This window comes from Aspergillus nidulans, chromosome IV (genome assembly GCF_000011425.1).
Source record: "Aspergillus nidulans FGSC A4 chromosome IV".
Taxonomy (NCBI): Eukaryota; Fungi; Ascomycota; class Eurotiomycetes; order Eurotiales; family Aspergillaceae; genus Aspergillus; species Aspergillus nidulans.
This window is the reverse complement of record NC_066260.1, coordinates 2,750,326-2,767,131: the sequence shown is the minus strand read 5'-3', so window position 1 is coordinate 2,767,131 and position 16,806 is coordinate 2,750,326. Positions and strand designations below refer to the sequence as shown.

Genomic DNA, 16,806 nt, shown 5'->3' with positions numbered 1-16,806 from the left:
CTATCATTTACGCCACAGGCCATCATCCTGTGAGCCAGGCATTGGGATATGGCAACACCCGTGGTGCTAATACAGTCACGGTGAATATTTCTATCTAGGACACAGGTAAGCTTGTTAGCTCACCCTTAAATCCAGCCCTGTGTGCTCTATGAAAACTATTAAGGACTGAATCCTAATCAATCTATTTCGCATATTCCTGGGAATGGAGGTATTGATGGCAAGAATGGGGACCATATTGTTTTTGCTCCACCTTGTTATTCCACAAAGGAAGAGGTGGAGTTGATTGTTGAGCAGACGGCGCGTGTTGTTAAGGATGTCCTTGGTTGATCTCTATATACCAAGTTGGTTTTGCGCAGCTGTTCTTTTGCTTTCATTTATAAGTCTAATGGTAACGTATCGATGCTTCTTACATGATAATATGGACGACAAGTTTATCTCTCTCGAGAGTGAAGTGAACCCGTCCCAAAGTTCTGTTTATTCCACATTGCTAACTCATACCCATGTCCTAGTTGACTAGCAACAAAGACACAGCAGTTTTATTCAACTAACTACCAATGATCATATCCCTCCAACAGCCATAATTTCAGCCGACCAAGCACCCCACACGAACTTACACCAAAAGAGTGAGCTGAGGCTCTGAACTCAGTTGCCCTCGCAATCAACTGCACCACCACAGCATTGGTCCTCATTAGTCTTCCAGATACAGTTGTTCGCCTCCGCCTTCACATCGCACGGCACCTCGGTGAAGTCGAAGGGCACACACGCCTGCTTATCATTCTGGAAGAAGGTCAAGGCGGGCGTGTTCGATGGGCAAGCCGGACCCAAACCATAGTCAAACCCACCCAGGCAGTACTTTCCGCAAGGCCACTTGGTCATGGAGAACTTGCCGGCCTGTGCAAAATTATCCGTCTTGCCGACGTGGTTCCCGTTCATGGCCGAGTTGAGCCAGCGGTTCGGAAGCGCCCCATTCCCCGGGTTGCCGTGGATGTCCTTGATGTAAATCTGATCAGCCGGGTTGATGGTCTCGCCGGCTTTGCACTCCTCGTCCTTGCAGAGCTTAAAGCGTCCGGATTTCAAAGACATGCTTTCGGGCGCGGTGATGAACCAGCTGCCGCCGAAGCCCAGGCGGTGGCCATTCTCGCCTGTGAAGGTGTAGCATTTACCTGTGATTGTTAATTCCTTTTCTTTTTCCCTTTTTTTTCTGTTCACGAAGGTATAGGGTAAGGAATAAACTAGGACTGGGCAGTAGGTGAGGAATAATACATACCAGTCTCCAAACCAGAAGAGCATTTAGCAGGAGCACAGATTCCATTTTCGTCCTCCTTAGTCCCCTTGGGACAAGCGCATTCTCCGTTCTTCAGCAACTTTCCGTTCTGGCACACTGGATCATCAGCTTTGCAGGTGACTCCGTCATAGGTCTCGCCCTCCGGGCAGCATCTATACCCGGTTTCCTTTGAACCGGCAAGGTCATGTGCATTAGCGCAGCAATCAAAGGCCGTGTCAGGAGATCCGACAAGTCTCTGTCCAGAGAGACAGCAGCCAGCGAACTTCTTGTTGTTGCTGAGGCTGAGCTTCTTGTTGCCGTCTTGGTCGTCGCAGTCAATGGAGGTCTTGAAGCCGTCCTCGGTCCAGCTGATCGAGTTGCCGTGAATGGACCAAGCTCCTTGGATTTCCTTGACTGGGATATTGGTCGTGTAGGTCTTTGCGGTGACCAGGGGTGCGGTGGAGAGAAGGATGGTGGTTGCGAGGGAGAGGGAAAGGGAGATGGATTTCATCTTGGTTGATATACTTGGTCGAGACGTCGCCAGATAAAGATATAAGTTTTATTGTTTGTTCTGATGATGTTGGAATAACGAGAACAGAAGAAGTGCGTACTGTCCTCTTTTATATCCCTCGAAACAAACAACTTCATCATCGGAACATCCCAGTCTACCCCATCGTCACAAGTCCTTCTCCAATCGAATGACAATGCTTCTCCAGGCCGCCAGGCTCAGCGCGGCCACCTCCTTCGGTTCCAGGGAATATCCATGATCTTCGTAACAGAAGCAAACTGACGTCAGTCCCCAAATTCCATGGCTGGCTGAGCTGAGCTGAATGTTTGAAGCCCAAGATGTGCTTTTCTCTCGTGTTGGCGCCTCCCTGTGGGGATCCTAGGACTTCGGCATCTATGTGGAGGTAGACGCAACCCAGCAATCCGCGTGATGCAGCGAATGTCGCACTGCCCAAAGGCAGCCAGGGTTATCGAGCTAACATGTTCATGTAGGAAGTCAGGATTTGTCAAGCAGCTGAAGAAAAATGATACATCAGGAAGTTGCTCAGGCCCACAGTTTGGGCTTTCTGGCTTTCATTTTACTGGGTCTTTCCCAAGGGAGGGAAGTGTGCATTCGGTGGCACTGATGAAGCATAATGACCTGCTAATATAGTACTGCAGAATCTCAACTGCTTTGTTATTATTAGTGAAGATAACATACCACAGTCTTTCTACCGCGGACTATATGGTTCGTTAAAAGCAAAAGCCAGAGATTAATAGTGAAAAGGATTTTATTGCGAATTGCTAGTATTCCTGGAAGGGAAGCGCTTTATCGTTCTCTTATGTATCAGTCTATATATTGCTTAATATCTAGTGAGAACGTGAATGCCTTCCTTTCTGTAATTTCCATGCCCAAGCCAAGAACATTGCTTTTCTCGTCTATGCATCATACAGCCAAATACCGCACTCATCTCCAGCCACAACGGCGCGTGCATTATAGCTATTCCTAAAAGAGTTATTACTTACTAACGTAGATCAGCAAGCCATGCATGAAATTACATAAGTACTTGGAACTATCCTGGCGCGAATTGGACAGTTATTGGCAGGCCGATGTCCAAGCCAGCGAACCGGCAAACAGGGAGTGGTCACATAATTGAGGCAGGTTCAAGGCGCGTCAGCTCAGCTGCGCCCATGGGTGGCGTGGGTTTGTTTGTTTCCTTCTCGAGAGAGCCGATGGAGAACTGGCTCGGTCTGGCAGAGTGTCTGCCTTCATAGGCTTCTGTTTAGGGTAGTGAGCTGCGGCTTTCGCATGACCGGCTCTGGGGTGGAGGTGACAGCTAGCTGGCCCAGACCAGGTTAAAGGTCAAGAACTATGATTGTCTGCAGAGATCAACCATGCTAGCTGCTGGGGGTCTGGCATGCACACTCCAATGCCGTAGAGTCAAGGGGTAATCAATGCTACAGTTTCAGTAACACCCAACTACTGTCTGCGGACTCTAGGCTCTATACGGAGTACAGTAGTATATAGCTCACTGTAGATTCAATGTCCTCCTGTCATGCCACTTTCATGTCATTATCACTTGCCCCTGTCATCCGACCAGTGCTTATGCATCGGACCAGTACAGTATGTTATTTGCATTCTTGACTCCTCTACCGCTGACTTGTCATGTCCATTTCCTCGCTTCCAATTAATCTTCCGCAGCTGAGCTACAGCGCTTTTCATGATCACATCCCCTTCACCTGCGTCATGCCTCTAGAAAACCCACACCATAATGTGAAAGTCCCTCATGGATTCCTCGAAGTTATACTAAAAAGTAGATCGTACCTTAAATGGTTCACCGTACAATCATTGAAGTTGATTCCAACGACAGGACCGGCCCATCGCCGACTGCTCCACCAGCACCCCAGCATCGGAACACTATTTGCCCAAAGCCCAGCCCGAACAGGACCGTCTCGCCATGGTGCACCACGTCTTCTCCGGACCACTGTTCCTGACTCCGATCTGGACGGGAAACGTCTACTCGATAACGGCACCAGGTCAATGGACGTCGCTGACGCCTACCCGCTCGCATAGGCCATCACCGGCATCGATATCATCCCCATCCTGCCGTCCTGGGTGACTCATGAAGATTGATCCACAATGTGCAGACGGTGAAGGTTCCTATGTACGCTGAGACACTTCATCTCCTCCCTGGGAATCAAAGTCGCCAGGTCCAGGGCAATCCCCAACCCCCTATGATCTCCATTTCAACTTCTGCCTTACCACCACGCTGCCTGCCAAGCTCAATTTGGGACAGAATGTTCCCATTTTTTGTGCAGGAAGATCCCCAACTGACATCATCCACAGCGCCCCAATTCCCAACCTTTGCTTAACGAGATCTTCATCAAATTCCTGGCCACCGTGACACTCTTGCGGTGCCCCATTCCATCATCAGCAGGTTGCTATTGTAACCCAAAAGATGGAGAATTTGGGTGAATTTGTCTCGAGATCATAGGGCGCAGAGCCTGCAGTTCTCGACATCTTCAAGCAGAAGGACGATGTGACGGTCAAACGGTACGCGATAGGCATTAAGGAAGGAGCCGGAAGCTTTGCATACTGCCGTGCAAGGCTAGCGGAACTGGCTACGGGGGCGAGGTTGCTGCTCCAGAAGATTGCGCTACGGAGGGAACATGCGCCAGCGGAACCTAGGCAAAGGAGTCGGCTAAATCCTGGAAGTGCGCGAGATGATACAGGACAGTCCGTATTTAAATTGCCAATTACAGGCAAGGATTGTGAGATTTCCAGTAACTAGTATTATTATATAGTAGACCAGCCATCGTCAATGGGGAGGACGGCTCCGTTGATCCGCGAGGCCTGATCTGAGCACAGGAATACAATAGTAGACGCTATTTCGTCTGGCATCATGATTGCACATCCATCTGCCCGGTTGGCATACACGGCGGAAAGAACAGGCTTGATTGTCGATGTGGCCTCCTGGTCAAACCGTGTTAACGCTATTGAGTATGCCGGTCACCACCCCTGTTCATAGTTAGGCCCCATATTCATCTGCGCGCTAACTTGAAGAACGAGATATCTTACCTCCCGGGCACAGCACATTGCCGTATATTCTCCCCTTTGAATCTCCAGGCAACGTTCTTCGTCGCCCCAATAAGGCCGTGCTTACCTATGCTTTGTTAGAGCTATTCTCGAATGATATTCGCCAAGGAAGGGAAACGTACTCGCCGTATACGCCACGCCTGCTGCGGCACCGCTCATTCCAGCCGGGCTCGCCATGTTCAAAATAACGCCAGACTTCTGATTCCTCATCTCCCGGATAACCTCTTCCATCCGTCTCACCGGTGCTGTAAGGTTCACAGCCATAAACCGATCCCAGTCCGCGTCAGTGACGGCGTCATATAATATCAATCTCATGGAAGCTTGTTACAAGTACTGGAGCATGCTTAAAAGTTTCTGCAATCCTTCTCAAGGCATATGCTATGCTATCTCTATCCTCTGTCTTGTTAACTGTGTCAGTAACTATATAGTATTGGTTGAACAGTCTGAGACAAAGTTACTAAAATTATTAAACTCAGCAGTATATACCAGGTTTTCTCTGTATTGCTGCTTGAAGAAGTTATAAAACTAACCCAAGACTATATTATCTTGCCTTGCAAATATAGACAGCAAGGTAGTTAGAATAGCTGTTGGAGACTGCTTTTACTTATCCTTGTAGTCATAGTAAAAGTATGGCAGGCTGTCTGGCTTGATTAGCTGTGTACTGCCACAGCCAGTTGGTTATAATTAATATAAGGATGGTCTTTCCAGCACCTGCTGCTGGGTGTTAGTAGTAGGCTATACACAGTTACTATTAGGCAGGACTTACAGGTTGCATGCAGCTAAAGAAACAAGTTGTCTGATGCTAGCCAGTCTTGGAACAGCTGGCCATTAACAAACCAAGTCCCCATGCCAGCGTGGTGTAACTTGGTAGCCATGCTATAGTTCGTGGCAGCATTGACCAGGGCAAGTGTGACGAGCTACGCCCGAAGTCTTGATTCGAGCATTGCCCAAATTGCGACGAGCCGGTCCACTAGGAACCAACTGCTGATTGAATCTCTGGTCCGGGATAAGCCCTGTACAGGCCAGTTCTTGTATGATTGTTGCTAACTTCCGGAATTACAAATCAAGGTTGGCACCAATGTTGGTTTGTGATATATATAGGAAGCTTGATAATCACTGTATTTTAGTTCTCTAGCAAATTCTTCTAGTCTAATACTACCTGTTAGTATCAACGCCTCTAGTTCGTGACACCAAGCCACTGATTTAGTTGCACAACCTTCTACTAGTCAAGGTATTCTGTGGCCAAATCCTGTCATGCTTCAAGCTTCTCCTAACAGGCAGCCTGCTATTTCTGCTTATCTTCTACTCTAGCATACCCCTTGCTAGCTAGCTCTTTCTCTGCAAGATCTACCTCCTGCTCTATATATGCCATAGATGCCTGGATCTGGTTAATAATATTGCTGAACTGTGTCTTGAACAGCTTCCATATTACCTTCTTTACAGCATAGAGGCTGACAGTAATTGTACTAAACTGCCATCCCAAGCTCTGTTTATTCTTCCCCTGTTGAACGACTGCTCTAGCTTGGGTGCAGAACTCCAGGATAGCCTGGAAAATATTTACCATAGATTCGTCAGGACTGCATTATCTGGGTATAGCTGTAGGTAGCAACAGAGCCAGCTCAGATTATACCTGATCTCTTCAAATATTCCAGAAAGTTTGTCAAAACCTTACTGTAATCCTTTGTAATTTGCAAAACAACTTTGCAGCTGCCCTATATTGGCTGCATTAGTAAGACCAAACCTGCAAGGGCATCCAGCGCCCCCAAGAAGTGCTCAATGCCTGCTACAAATAACTGGATATTGGCACTATTCAGCGCGAAATGGCCACCTTGCTGTATTTTTTATCCAAGTCAACCAGATCATGGATGAGCTTCTCTGACGTGTCTGTTGCCTGAAATAGGAGCTTCTTGTCTGTGCTGAGCTGGCTGACAAATGCCTACACTATAGCCTGACAGTTATGATGGATGGTACTATTAGTAGCAGTCAGCCGTGCCTAGAGCGCTCCGGAAACTGCTTACCTTGTGCCAGCAGTGTCCTTTATTCTGCTTACAAGCTAAACTCCGCAGTTGATGATCAATGGACCATTGTTGAGGGCCAAGTCCAGGAGATTATTGTTTGCCGAGGAGGGGCACAGCTGCGGCTGAGGGATGGACCAAGACTAACGCTTCCTTTGGAATAGACCGGCTACCTCTAGGCACAATTAATCGCCCATGACTCTCTCAAGCGGCTCGTGGCTCAAGACTAAGTGAACCGCGTCCTCTATTGACTAGGAAGGTATAGTGCCACTCTGCGCACATCCCCTCCCAAAGTGCCACGCTCCCGACTGTAGGGGTGCTCAGTGCTCGATGTATAACGGAGAAGGGCAGAGAAATTTCGACGGTTATTATTATAATATAATGCAATTGGTAGCAAGTTCTTAGTGTATACAAGATTATCTACTGTGGCTTGCTTTAGGTTCGTTACTCTTATATAGATTGCCATCATACATTTATAGCTGCTGTCAGGGTATCTGATGGCTTGGCGATTTCGCCATAATAACGCGCGAAATAACGCCGCAAATTTGACCCCCATATATCCTTTATATATATCAGGCAGTGGTCGTCGGATGCTTATGGGTAAGTATGGGCGCTCATACAGCTCGAACAGCACGCACAGGGGCACGCACATTTACACAATCTGAACTTGATATGTGCGTCCATCGCCCGCAAAATCCCTAAAGTCGCCGGGAACACTGCCTATGAGATGGTGTTCTTCCTCACTGGACCCATATCGGAGCAGGCTCTCCAGCTCACTAATGCTACAGCCCAGAATCCGGTGAATATCCGCCAGACAGGAGAACCAGCACTTCATAGCCTCCCATACAAACTTCATTGGGGCTCTGACATGCACTGCGGATAAGGGACCTCCGAACTTGAAACGGGCAGGTTTCCTCACCAACTTCCCGCTAGAAAGCTTATAGTCGAAGGTGTCGTCTACCCATCTTCCCAGGTGCTGTTTCTGCCAGTTGCCCGGCACCTGATAAAACGCGAGCTTTCCCGGTGCCCGGATTGCGATGCTGCGGGTGGTGTCGTATCCCGAACGGGTGTTCGGCCAATTCTTAGGTCTCGACGTGAACGAGAGAATAATGAAGTCGTCAACAATGCGCGGGCGGTATTGAGGATCGATGCAGGAGAGGTACGCGGCCCGGAATCCAGCGGATGAATGGTTCTTCTGATCATGCATTCCATAGTATGTTGGGAAGGTGTCCCAGCCGCAGATTGCACCTGGGAAGAAAGTGGCCACGCCTTCCATTTTGACGTCAGACATCTTCGCTTCGAGCAATGCGCGGGCCAGATCAAGTTGGAACGGGGTGCTATTGATCGACACCGGAACGGTTGGGCTGAAGTCTGCTAGGAAAAGGTGTGTGCAGGCGGCAACGAGCTTATACGTGTTCAAGTTGTCGACTTTGCGTAAAACTAGGTATAATAAGTCACAGTTCCCCGCGTTAAGTATAAATAAACAATCGTGGTCTGGTTCTATAAGTGTATCGAGAGGATACTCGGAGACCAAAAAGAAGCGGGTCTTTGGGCCGCAAAAGTCAAAGATTGAAGACCATGATTTAGTTTTGAGAGGTACTTGGCGTGGCCGATGCGACAGAGCGCAAAAGTGTGTTAGGTAGATAGACAAAGCACCCGTATTAGCATTAACAGTGGCGTTATGGTACCAGGGGCACCTCCGGAAGAGATCTTTCGCCCAGGTCGAAAGCTGGTCATCCTGCCAGCCACGTACTTGAGGGTCTGGCTGGAGAGGGGCAAAACGATCAGTTCCTAGCCAATCCTTGATACAACTTATCGCATCGGCAGTCTGAACGTCGGGCTCAGTGAAGATAATGGGCCAGTCAGTAGCCCAGTTGGGGACCCAAGAAGGGGTCGACGCAGGCGCGTCAAGACCAGCAGCACGGAAGAAAAGGTGTGATTCCTTTAGCCTTATGATACAATACGCGAAAAATCCTGTGAGCACATGCTGAACTGATATAGAGTAATCAGGCGGTAGTTCTGAAGCACCGTCTGGATACAGACCTATTACACCAAATAGCTTGTCTCTCGGGTCTGATGCTTGCGACTTCGAAACAAGACGCAGCACACCAAGAATATTCTGGACTGGGACGGCTTTTTGAGCCATATGTTGGACCCAGGGAGCGCCGGTCGAGTCCCACCTCCAGGAGCGCGACAGACTATGCCAAGTACGCGAGTCAGCCCAGGCTTCACAGGTCCCAATGCGAATGATCGCACGCTGCGAAAGAACTAGTTCCTGAATCACCCAGACTCGACTAAAGTATCTGCGACTCAGAATGCCTGCTAGCGTTATCTGTCGACTGGAAGAGAGAAAGACAGGGTCAGATTCAAGCTCATGCAAACGGCGCCGAGGGAGCACCGAGTCCGATTCCACTGGAATGACAAGGTCTTGCCCTAGATAGACAATGACTCGCGAGCATTGTTCGTAGATCTTGGCCATGTTCGCAACCTGTTCTGAACGTTCCACGTCATCCTGCTGGTTGATACAGATCGCATCGACCCAGATGATTCGCGGCTTTCGTGCCAGCCGGGCCGTCCTGAGCATTTCATGGCAATTCCTCGTTTGCATTATGACATCCCAATAAGGCCCAATATACACCGGCTTGTATGTGGTGTAATCCCCATCTTCGCCTCCCCACATATACGAGACCGTCTCGTACTCCAGACTGTTAGCCAAAATATGGTTCTCAAGCCCAAGATGAATAGGAGCGCTCTCCTCCCCCGATGGGGATAAACAGGCTAATCGAATTTTGTCTCGTGGCAGCTTGGTTCCGTATATCAATGAGTGAGGCGTTGCGGAGGCTGAAATTCTTGAGAACTCCGCTCCCGTATATAACTTCGATATCTCATCAGATCCCGTATACAGAACGGATGGAGGCCAACGGAGGTTCAGTCGTCCACATGGCTCGTCTGGGGGTATTGGAGGAGGTGCGCTGGCTGCAGTTTGCGCCTTGAGCGCTACCTCTTGGGAAAAGCCGGCTCCACATGTGCTGCAATGGGGCGCACCACCTTTGAGGAAGACTTTGGGAGTTTCACAGGAGGACTCATGCCAGCGGCTCATAGTTTTGATAAAGGTTCGTAGAGAGCAATGAATAATGCAAAGGTTGGTGATAGTTCGGAGAAGGCTCCCCAACCTCATCATATTAACCATCCCAATCAGAGGACTGCATTTGCCGCCGGGAAGAGGGGTACCGGTTGCACCATGACAAGTCTTGTATTACTGGGCTCGGAATCAAAGGTATTTCCCGCTCTTTCATTCTTTATAACACTGCTGCCAGGGCCCCTTATTCAATAATATTTGGCTTAACCCCTCTGCCTCTCAGTCATTGTCGCCAATGACAAGGTTTGGTTTGGTTTGGTTTTATTATTTAACGTCACTCGGCGGATCACGGGGCCCACGTGATCTGCGGCCTCCCAGGGGGCATCTGGACGTGCTACCTAAACAGAACTGCCTAGGAACTAGCTAGATACAGGTTTGAAGCAGCAACTATGGACAATATATGTTGGAAATAAGCGGAGGAAGCACCCGGCGCTGCCCTGGCCAGGTCTTCGAGGGCAGATGCCCGTTTTGACTACCTATAGATTGGGGGGGAGGGGCCGGACCCTTTATCCAGGTAGATATGTGGACTGACGCACTATCAAGCACTCCGGCGGGCCCAGTTCAGGCATATATCCTTGAAGAAGGATGATTCTTGCACGATGCGGCTGAATTCTTCAGCCCCGGCAGCTGTACTTAAGAGCCAGTCTATTATTTTTGACGGGCCGTCCCTTTTACATCTCCACCTATCTTTCCAGCGCTTTCTGGTGTATGGGCAGAAGAAGAAGTGCACTGGGGACTTGGTCCTACCACAAGAGCAGCTCTCCAGGTAGTCTGGGTGGTTGAAGCGCTGGTGGTATGCCGTAAAGTCTCCGTGGCCTGTACGGGCGGCGACGAGTCGGCCAAGTACCCAACGGGGAAGCTTGTGCTCGCGGGTGCGGCTTTCCTTTGTATGGGGTCTGATATCCAGGGTCTTGTAGGCTTGGGGTGCCTTACTAGCATATGCTGTATATGTCTCTGTACGAAGCCACTGTTTTGTCTCCCGTCGTAGGTATGCAGGGGATGGGGGGATGTTAGGGCTGTATATAGAGGAGACATTAGCTGATTTCTTTGTATAGTTGCTAAGCAGTGTTGCCATTTTCCACGTGCCTGACTTGCCGGATAATGGCGCGGCTCGTGACCCAGGTGGTCATCCGTAGGGTAGAATATTAAATGATATCATTGGCGTAGCCTCAGAGATCGATTAACAATCAATCGTACTTCATATATCGAACAAACCTTGCTCATTGCAACAAGCTGGGGACTGATGTTTTTGCTCGGTATATATCTCGTGCCTGTTCTCATCGCCCAATTACTGGAACATCGCCTTATATAGTTGGCAGAGTAATCCTGCTTCACGTCCTCTATCATGGTTGGTTTTATGGTTGATTTGTCTGGTATTTCTTTATCCGTCGAGTCCTTCGATACCTGATCGTTTGTAGATATAGGTCTCTTCGGCTTGATATAATGACTTCTTGTCATTTAAAATGGTATTTTACTTCCTTTGCCTCCTTGTGAGGCTTTTAGCAGCATTCTAGTAAAAGATGCCTGTTATTTTGATCTAGGAGTAATCAATAAAGCTGTTGCAACCTATTGTACAGGCTTGGTGTAACAACGGACATCCGCACCGTCAGGCATCACACCCGAGCCGGATAGACAACTGGCTTGCCGAGCATCAACGACCGGACGAAGGGAACTACACCCGCCGATGCTTAACCAGCCAATCCTTTAGCAAGCTACGTTCGTGTAGTTAGAGTTTCCTTCTGCCTTTCCCCCTTTGAGCGTCCATGCGCATCCACAGCAGTTATCGAATTTCCTGCCGGGGGCGAGGGTAAGTAAGTTCCGAGATTGAGAAGGAGAGGCAAGGTCGGTTTTGGTGGTCGCAAATAACTCGGTAAATCCTCTGAGCTAACCATAAGGCGGCCATACCACTATAGAGTTATCTCTTAACATTTACCACGTTTCATGTGGTCTCTCCGTTTGCCATATCCCGTATCTATGGGCCTGGCTCGGAGGATAATGGCCTAGTTGTCAGAACGCCCGGGGCAGCAACCGGCGAGATGCCTAGTCAGTTCAATGGAGCAACTTGCGGGAGATACATAAGGGAGGTCAGGATAGAACAGAACGAATCACTTGAGGAGCTAGGTCGCTAAAATCTCAGTGACTCTATATATGGGGTGGCCAGCCGGAGGGTCACTGTCGGTTGGCCATCCGCGGGGTATTTCCTCTTATCAAGTCATGGATGCGCGGTGAGCAGCTACACCCGCAGTATCCTACTATTAAGGTTATAGTAAGTGATTGCATGATATAAATAGGATCATATAGAACTTGCGTATATGTAACAAGAGGACAGATTTTATCATGAGATATTATTCTGGAGACCTTCTTGTTGTCTTCCTGTCTCAAGATAAATCCCCTGAGCCTGCCGGACAACACATTCGAAATGCCAACGTATATAATTTAAACATTGCAGCTCTAAATCTTACAACGCGAACCACATAAAAAGCTGAGAGGGGCAAGGAGTGACTAAAGAAGAGATGTGCCGAAGACATGCCTTACTTTGAGTACACAGCTCATTACATCTCGAGCGAGCGAAGCCTGTACCCCAGCTGACCTGTAACCACCCTTATTCTTTCCAATGAACTACCTTAAGGAATCAGGTAGGTCCCAGGTAGATTATACCTTCTCCGGCTATCCACTTATGGCGCCGCGTTTCGATAGTTCTTTTCAGGCTTGAATGAGGCGACAGTAGTTATCCAATGGGGTGTCTCCTACATGTGGCTGCTACCAGCCGAGGTGCAAGATATTTGGAGACTCACTGTCCCTGCTTTGAATCATGCAAGCCTGGTGTGACCCTAATCAAAGCCACTCTAGTACACCCGAGAAGTGTGCTCTCCTGGGATTGTAGGTGGACAATTGCGTTAGATTTTTTTTGCCAGAGACTTTAGTGTAGCGGGGGGAACTTAGACTACCTCGACTATCGCCACATCTGGGTCGTCTTCCCGTGTACGTTACCCACTTAAGGTAGCCCTAGTCCGCAGCAGACAGAGCGGTCAACGCCTAAAGAGAAAAACCCAAGTAGACTAAGGATCAACATGGTTAGCGCTGTCAACTACTATGCCAACTAAACACGACAAGGAATCTGGTTGGCGCAAGCGGCCTGTCAATCGCTTGCTCCACCCACTCTGGTCCGGAAAGGACGAATCACCGACGCCCCATGTGGACCTTTCTGGGAGATCAGCAGGGATGACAGATGAGCTCTGCAGAGTTCAAATTACACTATCGACAATCATTCGGTGATAGCTGCCTGAAACAGGCTAGATTCGAACTTCCTGGGGTCAAGCCCCTCCACAAGTCCACGAGCAAGATTCTTACAGCCGCGGCATAACAGCTTGAATGGGTCCCAACGGTCTTCACCAACTGTAGCGGGAGTGGAGAGACTGTATGGGTGGTCGATCACGTCTATATTGTTTCAGGGGTGAAACAGATTCCATTATGGTATATAATCCTAGATGAGATCCCGGCAACTTGAGGTCGTCACGGCAGTAGTTCCCAGATTTGAACATGATGCTTCCTCGTTTGTTCAGCTTCCTGGCTGCCACCGCTGGCGTCGCCAGGGCTGTCAACATCACCGGCTACGAGTATGTCGTCGTTGGCTCCGGTGCTGGTGGTGGTCCCTTGGCAGCACGCCTCGCTCTGGCTGGCCACAAGACTCTGCTACTCGAAGCTGGTGATGACCAGGGTCAAACCTACAACTATAGCATCCCTGCCTACTCAGCTAGAGCTTCGGAGGACGAGAAACTCGCATGGAACTTTTTCGTTCATCACTATGCCGATGATGAACGCCAAGCTCGCGATTTCAAGACGAGCTACGAAACACCTAGTGGCGAAATATACACCGGTCTGAATCCTCCTGAAGGCTCAACTTTACTGGGAACCCTCTATCCTCGCACAGGTATGCATTACCCTTTCTATTGAGTCACAAGGGTGTATAATCTAATTTAGTGCCCCTTCAGGTACACTCGGAGGATGCACAGCACACAATGCTTTGATTGCTGTCTACCCCCACCAATCTGACTTTGAATACATCTCCACTTTGACTGGCGACAGCTCGTGGTCACCGGAGAACATGCGCGGATACTTTGAAAAGCTGGAGAGAAACAAATACTTGCTGCCTGGCTTGGAGGGTCACGGTTACGATGGCTGGCTCCAGACCGAGACAGCTCCCCTGAGCCTCGTTCTAAAGGACCCCCAGTTGCTCAGCATGCTGACCGGCGGTGCTTTTGCTCTTGGCAACTGGACCGACAATATCTACAACATTGGGACACTGCTAGCTGGCGACGCCAATGCTGACAGAACAACTCGTGATACCGTACCGGGCTACTACCAAATCCCCGTATCAACCGATGATGCTCACCGAAACGGTGCTCGTGAGTTTATTATCGCCGTACGAGATGCCAAAAATGCCGATGGCTCCAAGAAATACCCTCTTGATGTTCGCATGAACACTCACGTTACCAAAGTTACCTTCGACGAGACCCAAGATCCACCCCGTGCCGCTGGCGTCGAATTCCTTGATGGCAAGCATCTCTACAAGGCTAGCCCCCTGTCCAATACCGCCTCTGCCGGCATTCCGGGTGCTGCTACCGCTTCTCGTGAGGTTATTGTTGCTGGTGGCGTCTACAACTCCCCCCAGATCCTCAAGTTGAGTGGTATTGGTCCCGCCGACGAGCTGGAGAAGTTCGGTATCAAGGTTATCAAGGACTTGCCCGGTGTCGGCACCAACCTGCAGGACCACTACGAGATCTCCGTCCAGGGGAGAATTGAGAACGACTTCTCTTGCCTGGACGGATGCACCTTCGGCATCCGCGGCGAGGAAGATCCCTGCATCGACCGATGGGAATCTCCCATCCTTGGTGACCGCGGCATTTACTCGTCCCCAGGCCTCGCCGCCACCATGTATTACAAGAGCTCCGTTACTGCTGACAACAGCTTCGACATCTTCTGCTTCGGGGGCCCAGTCAACTTCCGCGGCTACTTCCCCGACTACAGCATCAACGCCACCGACGAACACAATTGGTTCACTTGGGCTATCCTGAAGGCTCATCCCCGCAACACCGCTGGCACCGTGACACTGCAGTCCTCTAATCCCCTCGACGTCCCAAAGATCACCTTCAACTACTTTGACACCGGTGTTGGCGATTACGACGCTGATCTCACTGCACTCTACGAAGCCGTCGAGCTCGCCCGTGACGCCTTCCATCGCCAGCCAATCAACGTCACCGAGGTTCTTCCCGGCGCGGCCGTGACTTCCAAGGAAGACATTGAGACCTACGTCAAGGACAGCGCATGGGGTCACCACGCTTCGTGTACCTGCCCTATCGGTGCCGACGATGATCCCATGGCCGTGCTGGACTCCAAGTTCCGTGTTCGTGGCGTCTCTGGTCTCCGTGTTGTTGATGCTTCCGTTTACCCGAAGATTCCTGGTACTTTCACAGCTGTGTCGACCTACATGGTTGCTGAGAAGGCAGCTGATGATATCCTGACTGAGCTCGCTGCTGCTAGCTCTTGATTCATATTGATGAGATTACGGAGTTGTATGAGGTGTAGATTTGTTAAACCAACCGACGAAACCCGCCAAGAAATGGGTTGGGTTAGACCTTCTAATTATCCATTGGGTTTTGGATATTTTTGGCTGCCCCAAAGCCCGGCGGAGCAACCTGCCGGGTTGCCAAGATATCTGAATAGGTATATTACTGTATTTAGATTATATTTTCTTACTTAGATGGTTTATAATACAGTATTTAAATATAGTATTTTATTAGCTATGTAGATCACTGCTTATTAAAGTAATAATATACATAACTAGGTTATTTTGGGTTATTTTGGGTTGGGTTAGAATTATTTGCTAAATCTATGGGCGGTTTACTGTTCAGGTAACTGTTAAGGGACGTATTTAGATGGATCTTCCTATCTAGACGTGCCGTACGTACAAGAAGGAATCGCTAAAGAAGAAATGAGAAAGAAGGATTGTTGTTGCAAGGAAGTCTTGTAGGTGGCTCACCGCCTTCAGGACAGCGCAGGCCTTGGCCGAGTCACTAAGGTCTAAGGTCCTTGTATAGGCAAAGGACCCATAACAGTACCCCCCCCTCCCTCTATGTAGGAAGTACAGGTCACAGGGTAGGTCATGTTGCTTTAGCCTTTATATATGCATCTCTGTTTAGTGAGCCGTCCTGAAGTCTATATTGTTTCGTACGATCCAGCCACTCATCCAGAGCTTGTACTTCCTCCAAAGCTGTGGCAGCTTCCCAGGTTGGCTGAGCATAGCCTGACCATTTCACTAGGTATTCCAGCCGGTGACCTCTCCCGTATCTCCTGCGACGTTCGTCCAGGATTTTCTCTACCATGTATTCTTCCTCACCGTTCACCATGATGCTAGGGGGCTGGCTATCATCATTCTTCTGGGAAGGAAGTGGATCTGATGAAGCCAGCCGAAGCAGGTCCACATGGAAGACTGGATGGATCCCTGGGGGCGTATTCAGCCGTACAGCATGACTGCCCACCAGGCCTATAACCTCATACTTGGCGTTCTTCCAGTCAAGTTTCTTACTGGGTCGGTCCGTACGGATGTTCTTCAGACTTAGCCAGACCTTATCTCCCACTTGGTAGTTTGTGGCCGGGCTCCTGTGTTTATTAGCCTGATTCTCTGTATTCTGTTGGGAATAGGCCATGGAGGCTTGAGCCCAGTCTAGGGCTTCCTTAACTTTCCGTACGATGGCTTCCCCTTTCTGGATAGGACTCTTGGTTGGTTCTTCAGCTAGATGCTCTA

The 16,806-nt window shown here is 49.4% G+C and overlaps 7 protein-coding genes across 7 annotated transcripts, besides 1 other annotated feature; 1 reads left to right on the top strand and 6 right to left on the bottom strand.

Moving 5' to 3' along the window:
- Positions 1 to 16,806: part of a sequence feature (contig 1.133 1..81213(1)) that runs on past the window's edge.
- Positions 457 to 1,854, bottom strand: ANIA_07836 (cysteine-rich secreted protein). Its single transcript, XM_676013.2, has 2 exons — positions 1,268 to 1,854; positions 457 to 1,142 (listed from the first exon to the last, which is right to left on the bottom strand). The coding sequence occupies exons 1-2, from the start codon at positions 1,773 to 1,775 to the stop codon at positions 643 to 645; spliced, it is 1,008 nt and encodes a 335-aa protein (XP_681105.1). The 5' UTR covers positions 1,776 to 1,854; the 3' UTR covers positions 457 to 642.
- ANIA_11024 (uncharacterized protein) lies at positions 4,508 to 5,162 on the bottom strand (the record flags this gene model as incomplete). The annotated part of the gene is made up of 3 exons (XM_050612103.1): positions 4,508 to 4,538; positions 4,830 to 4,914; positions 4,970 to 5,162. The coding sequence occupies 3 exons, from the start codon at positions 5,160 to 5,162 to the stop codon at positions 4,508 to 4,510; spliced, it is 309 nt and encodes a 102-aa protein (XP_050468057.1).
- ANIA_11026 (uncharacterized protein) lies at positions 5,373 to 5,722 on the bottom strand (the record flags this gene model as incomplete). Its single annotated transcript, XM_676012.2, has 4 exons — positions 5,373 to 5,397; positions 5,452 to 5,501; positions 5,614 to 5,626; positions 5,685 to 5,722. The coding sequence occupies 4 exons, from the start codon at positions 5,720 to 5,722 to the stop codon at positions 5,373 to 5,375; spliced, it is 126 nt and encodes a 41-aa protein (XP_681104.2).
- On the bottom strand, positions 7,515 to 9,962 carry ANIA_07834 (HET domain-containing protein; the record flags this gene model as incomplete). The annotated part of the gene is made up of 2 exons (XM_676011.1): positions 7,515 to 8,302; positions 8,348 to 9,962. The coding sequence occupies 2 exons, from the start codon at positions 9,960 to 9,962 to the stop codon at positions 7,515 to 7,517; spliced, it is 2,403 nt and encodes an 800-aa protein (XP_681103.1).
- On the bottom strand, positions 10,540 to 11,076 carry ANIA_07833 (uncharacterized protein; the record flags this gene model as incomplete). Its single annotated transcript, XM_676010.1, has 2 exons — positions 10,540 to 10,628; positions 10,749 to 11,076. The coding sequence occupies 2 exons, from the start codon at positions 11,074 to 11,076 to the stop codon at positions 10,540 to 10,542; spliced, it is 417 nt and encodes a 138-aa protein (XP_681102.1).
- ANIA_07832 (GMC family oxidoreductase) lies at positions 13,542 to 15,549 on the top strand (the record flags this gene model as incomplete). The annotated part of the gene is made up of 2 exons (XM_676009.1): positions 13,542 to 13,932; positions 13,994 to 15,549. The coding sequence occupies 2 exons, from the start codon at positions 13,542 to 13,544 to the stop codon at positions 15,547 to 15,549; spliced, it is 1,947 nt and encodes a 648-aa protein (XP_681101.1).
- ANIA_07831 (uncharacterized protein) lies at positions 15,903 to 16,708 on the bottom strand (the record flags this gene model as incomplete). Its single annotated transcript, XM_676008.1, has 4 exons — positions 15,903 to 15,917; positions 15,971 to 15,982; positions 16,042 to 16,082; positions 16,234 to 16,708. 4 exons carry the CDS (start codon positions 16,706 to 16,708, stop codon positions 15,903 to 15,905), a joined length of 543 nt encoding a protein of 180 aa, XP_681100.1.

Coding starts and splice junctions, on each gene's coding strand:
- ANIA_07836 (XM_676013.2), bottom strand. CDS start 1,775: ATGAAATCCATCTCCCTTTCCCTCTCCCTCGCAACCACCATCCTTCTC. Junction 1,143..1,267: donor CTCTTCTGGTTTGGAGACTG/GTATGTATTATT, acceptor ACACCTTCACAG/GCGAGAATGGCCACCGCCTG.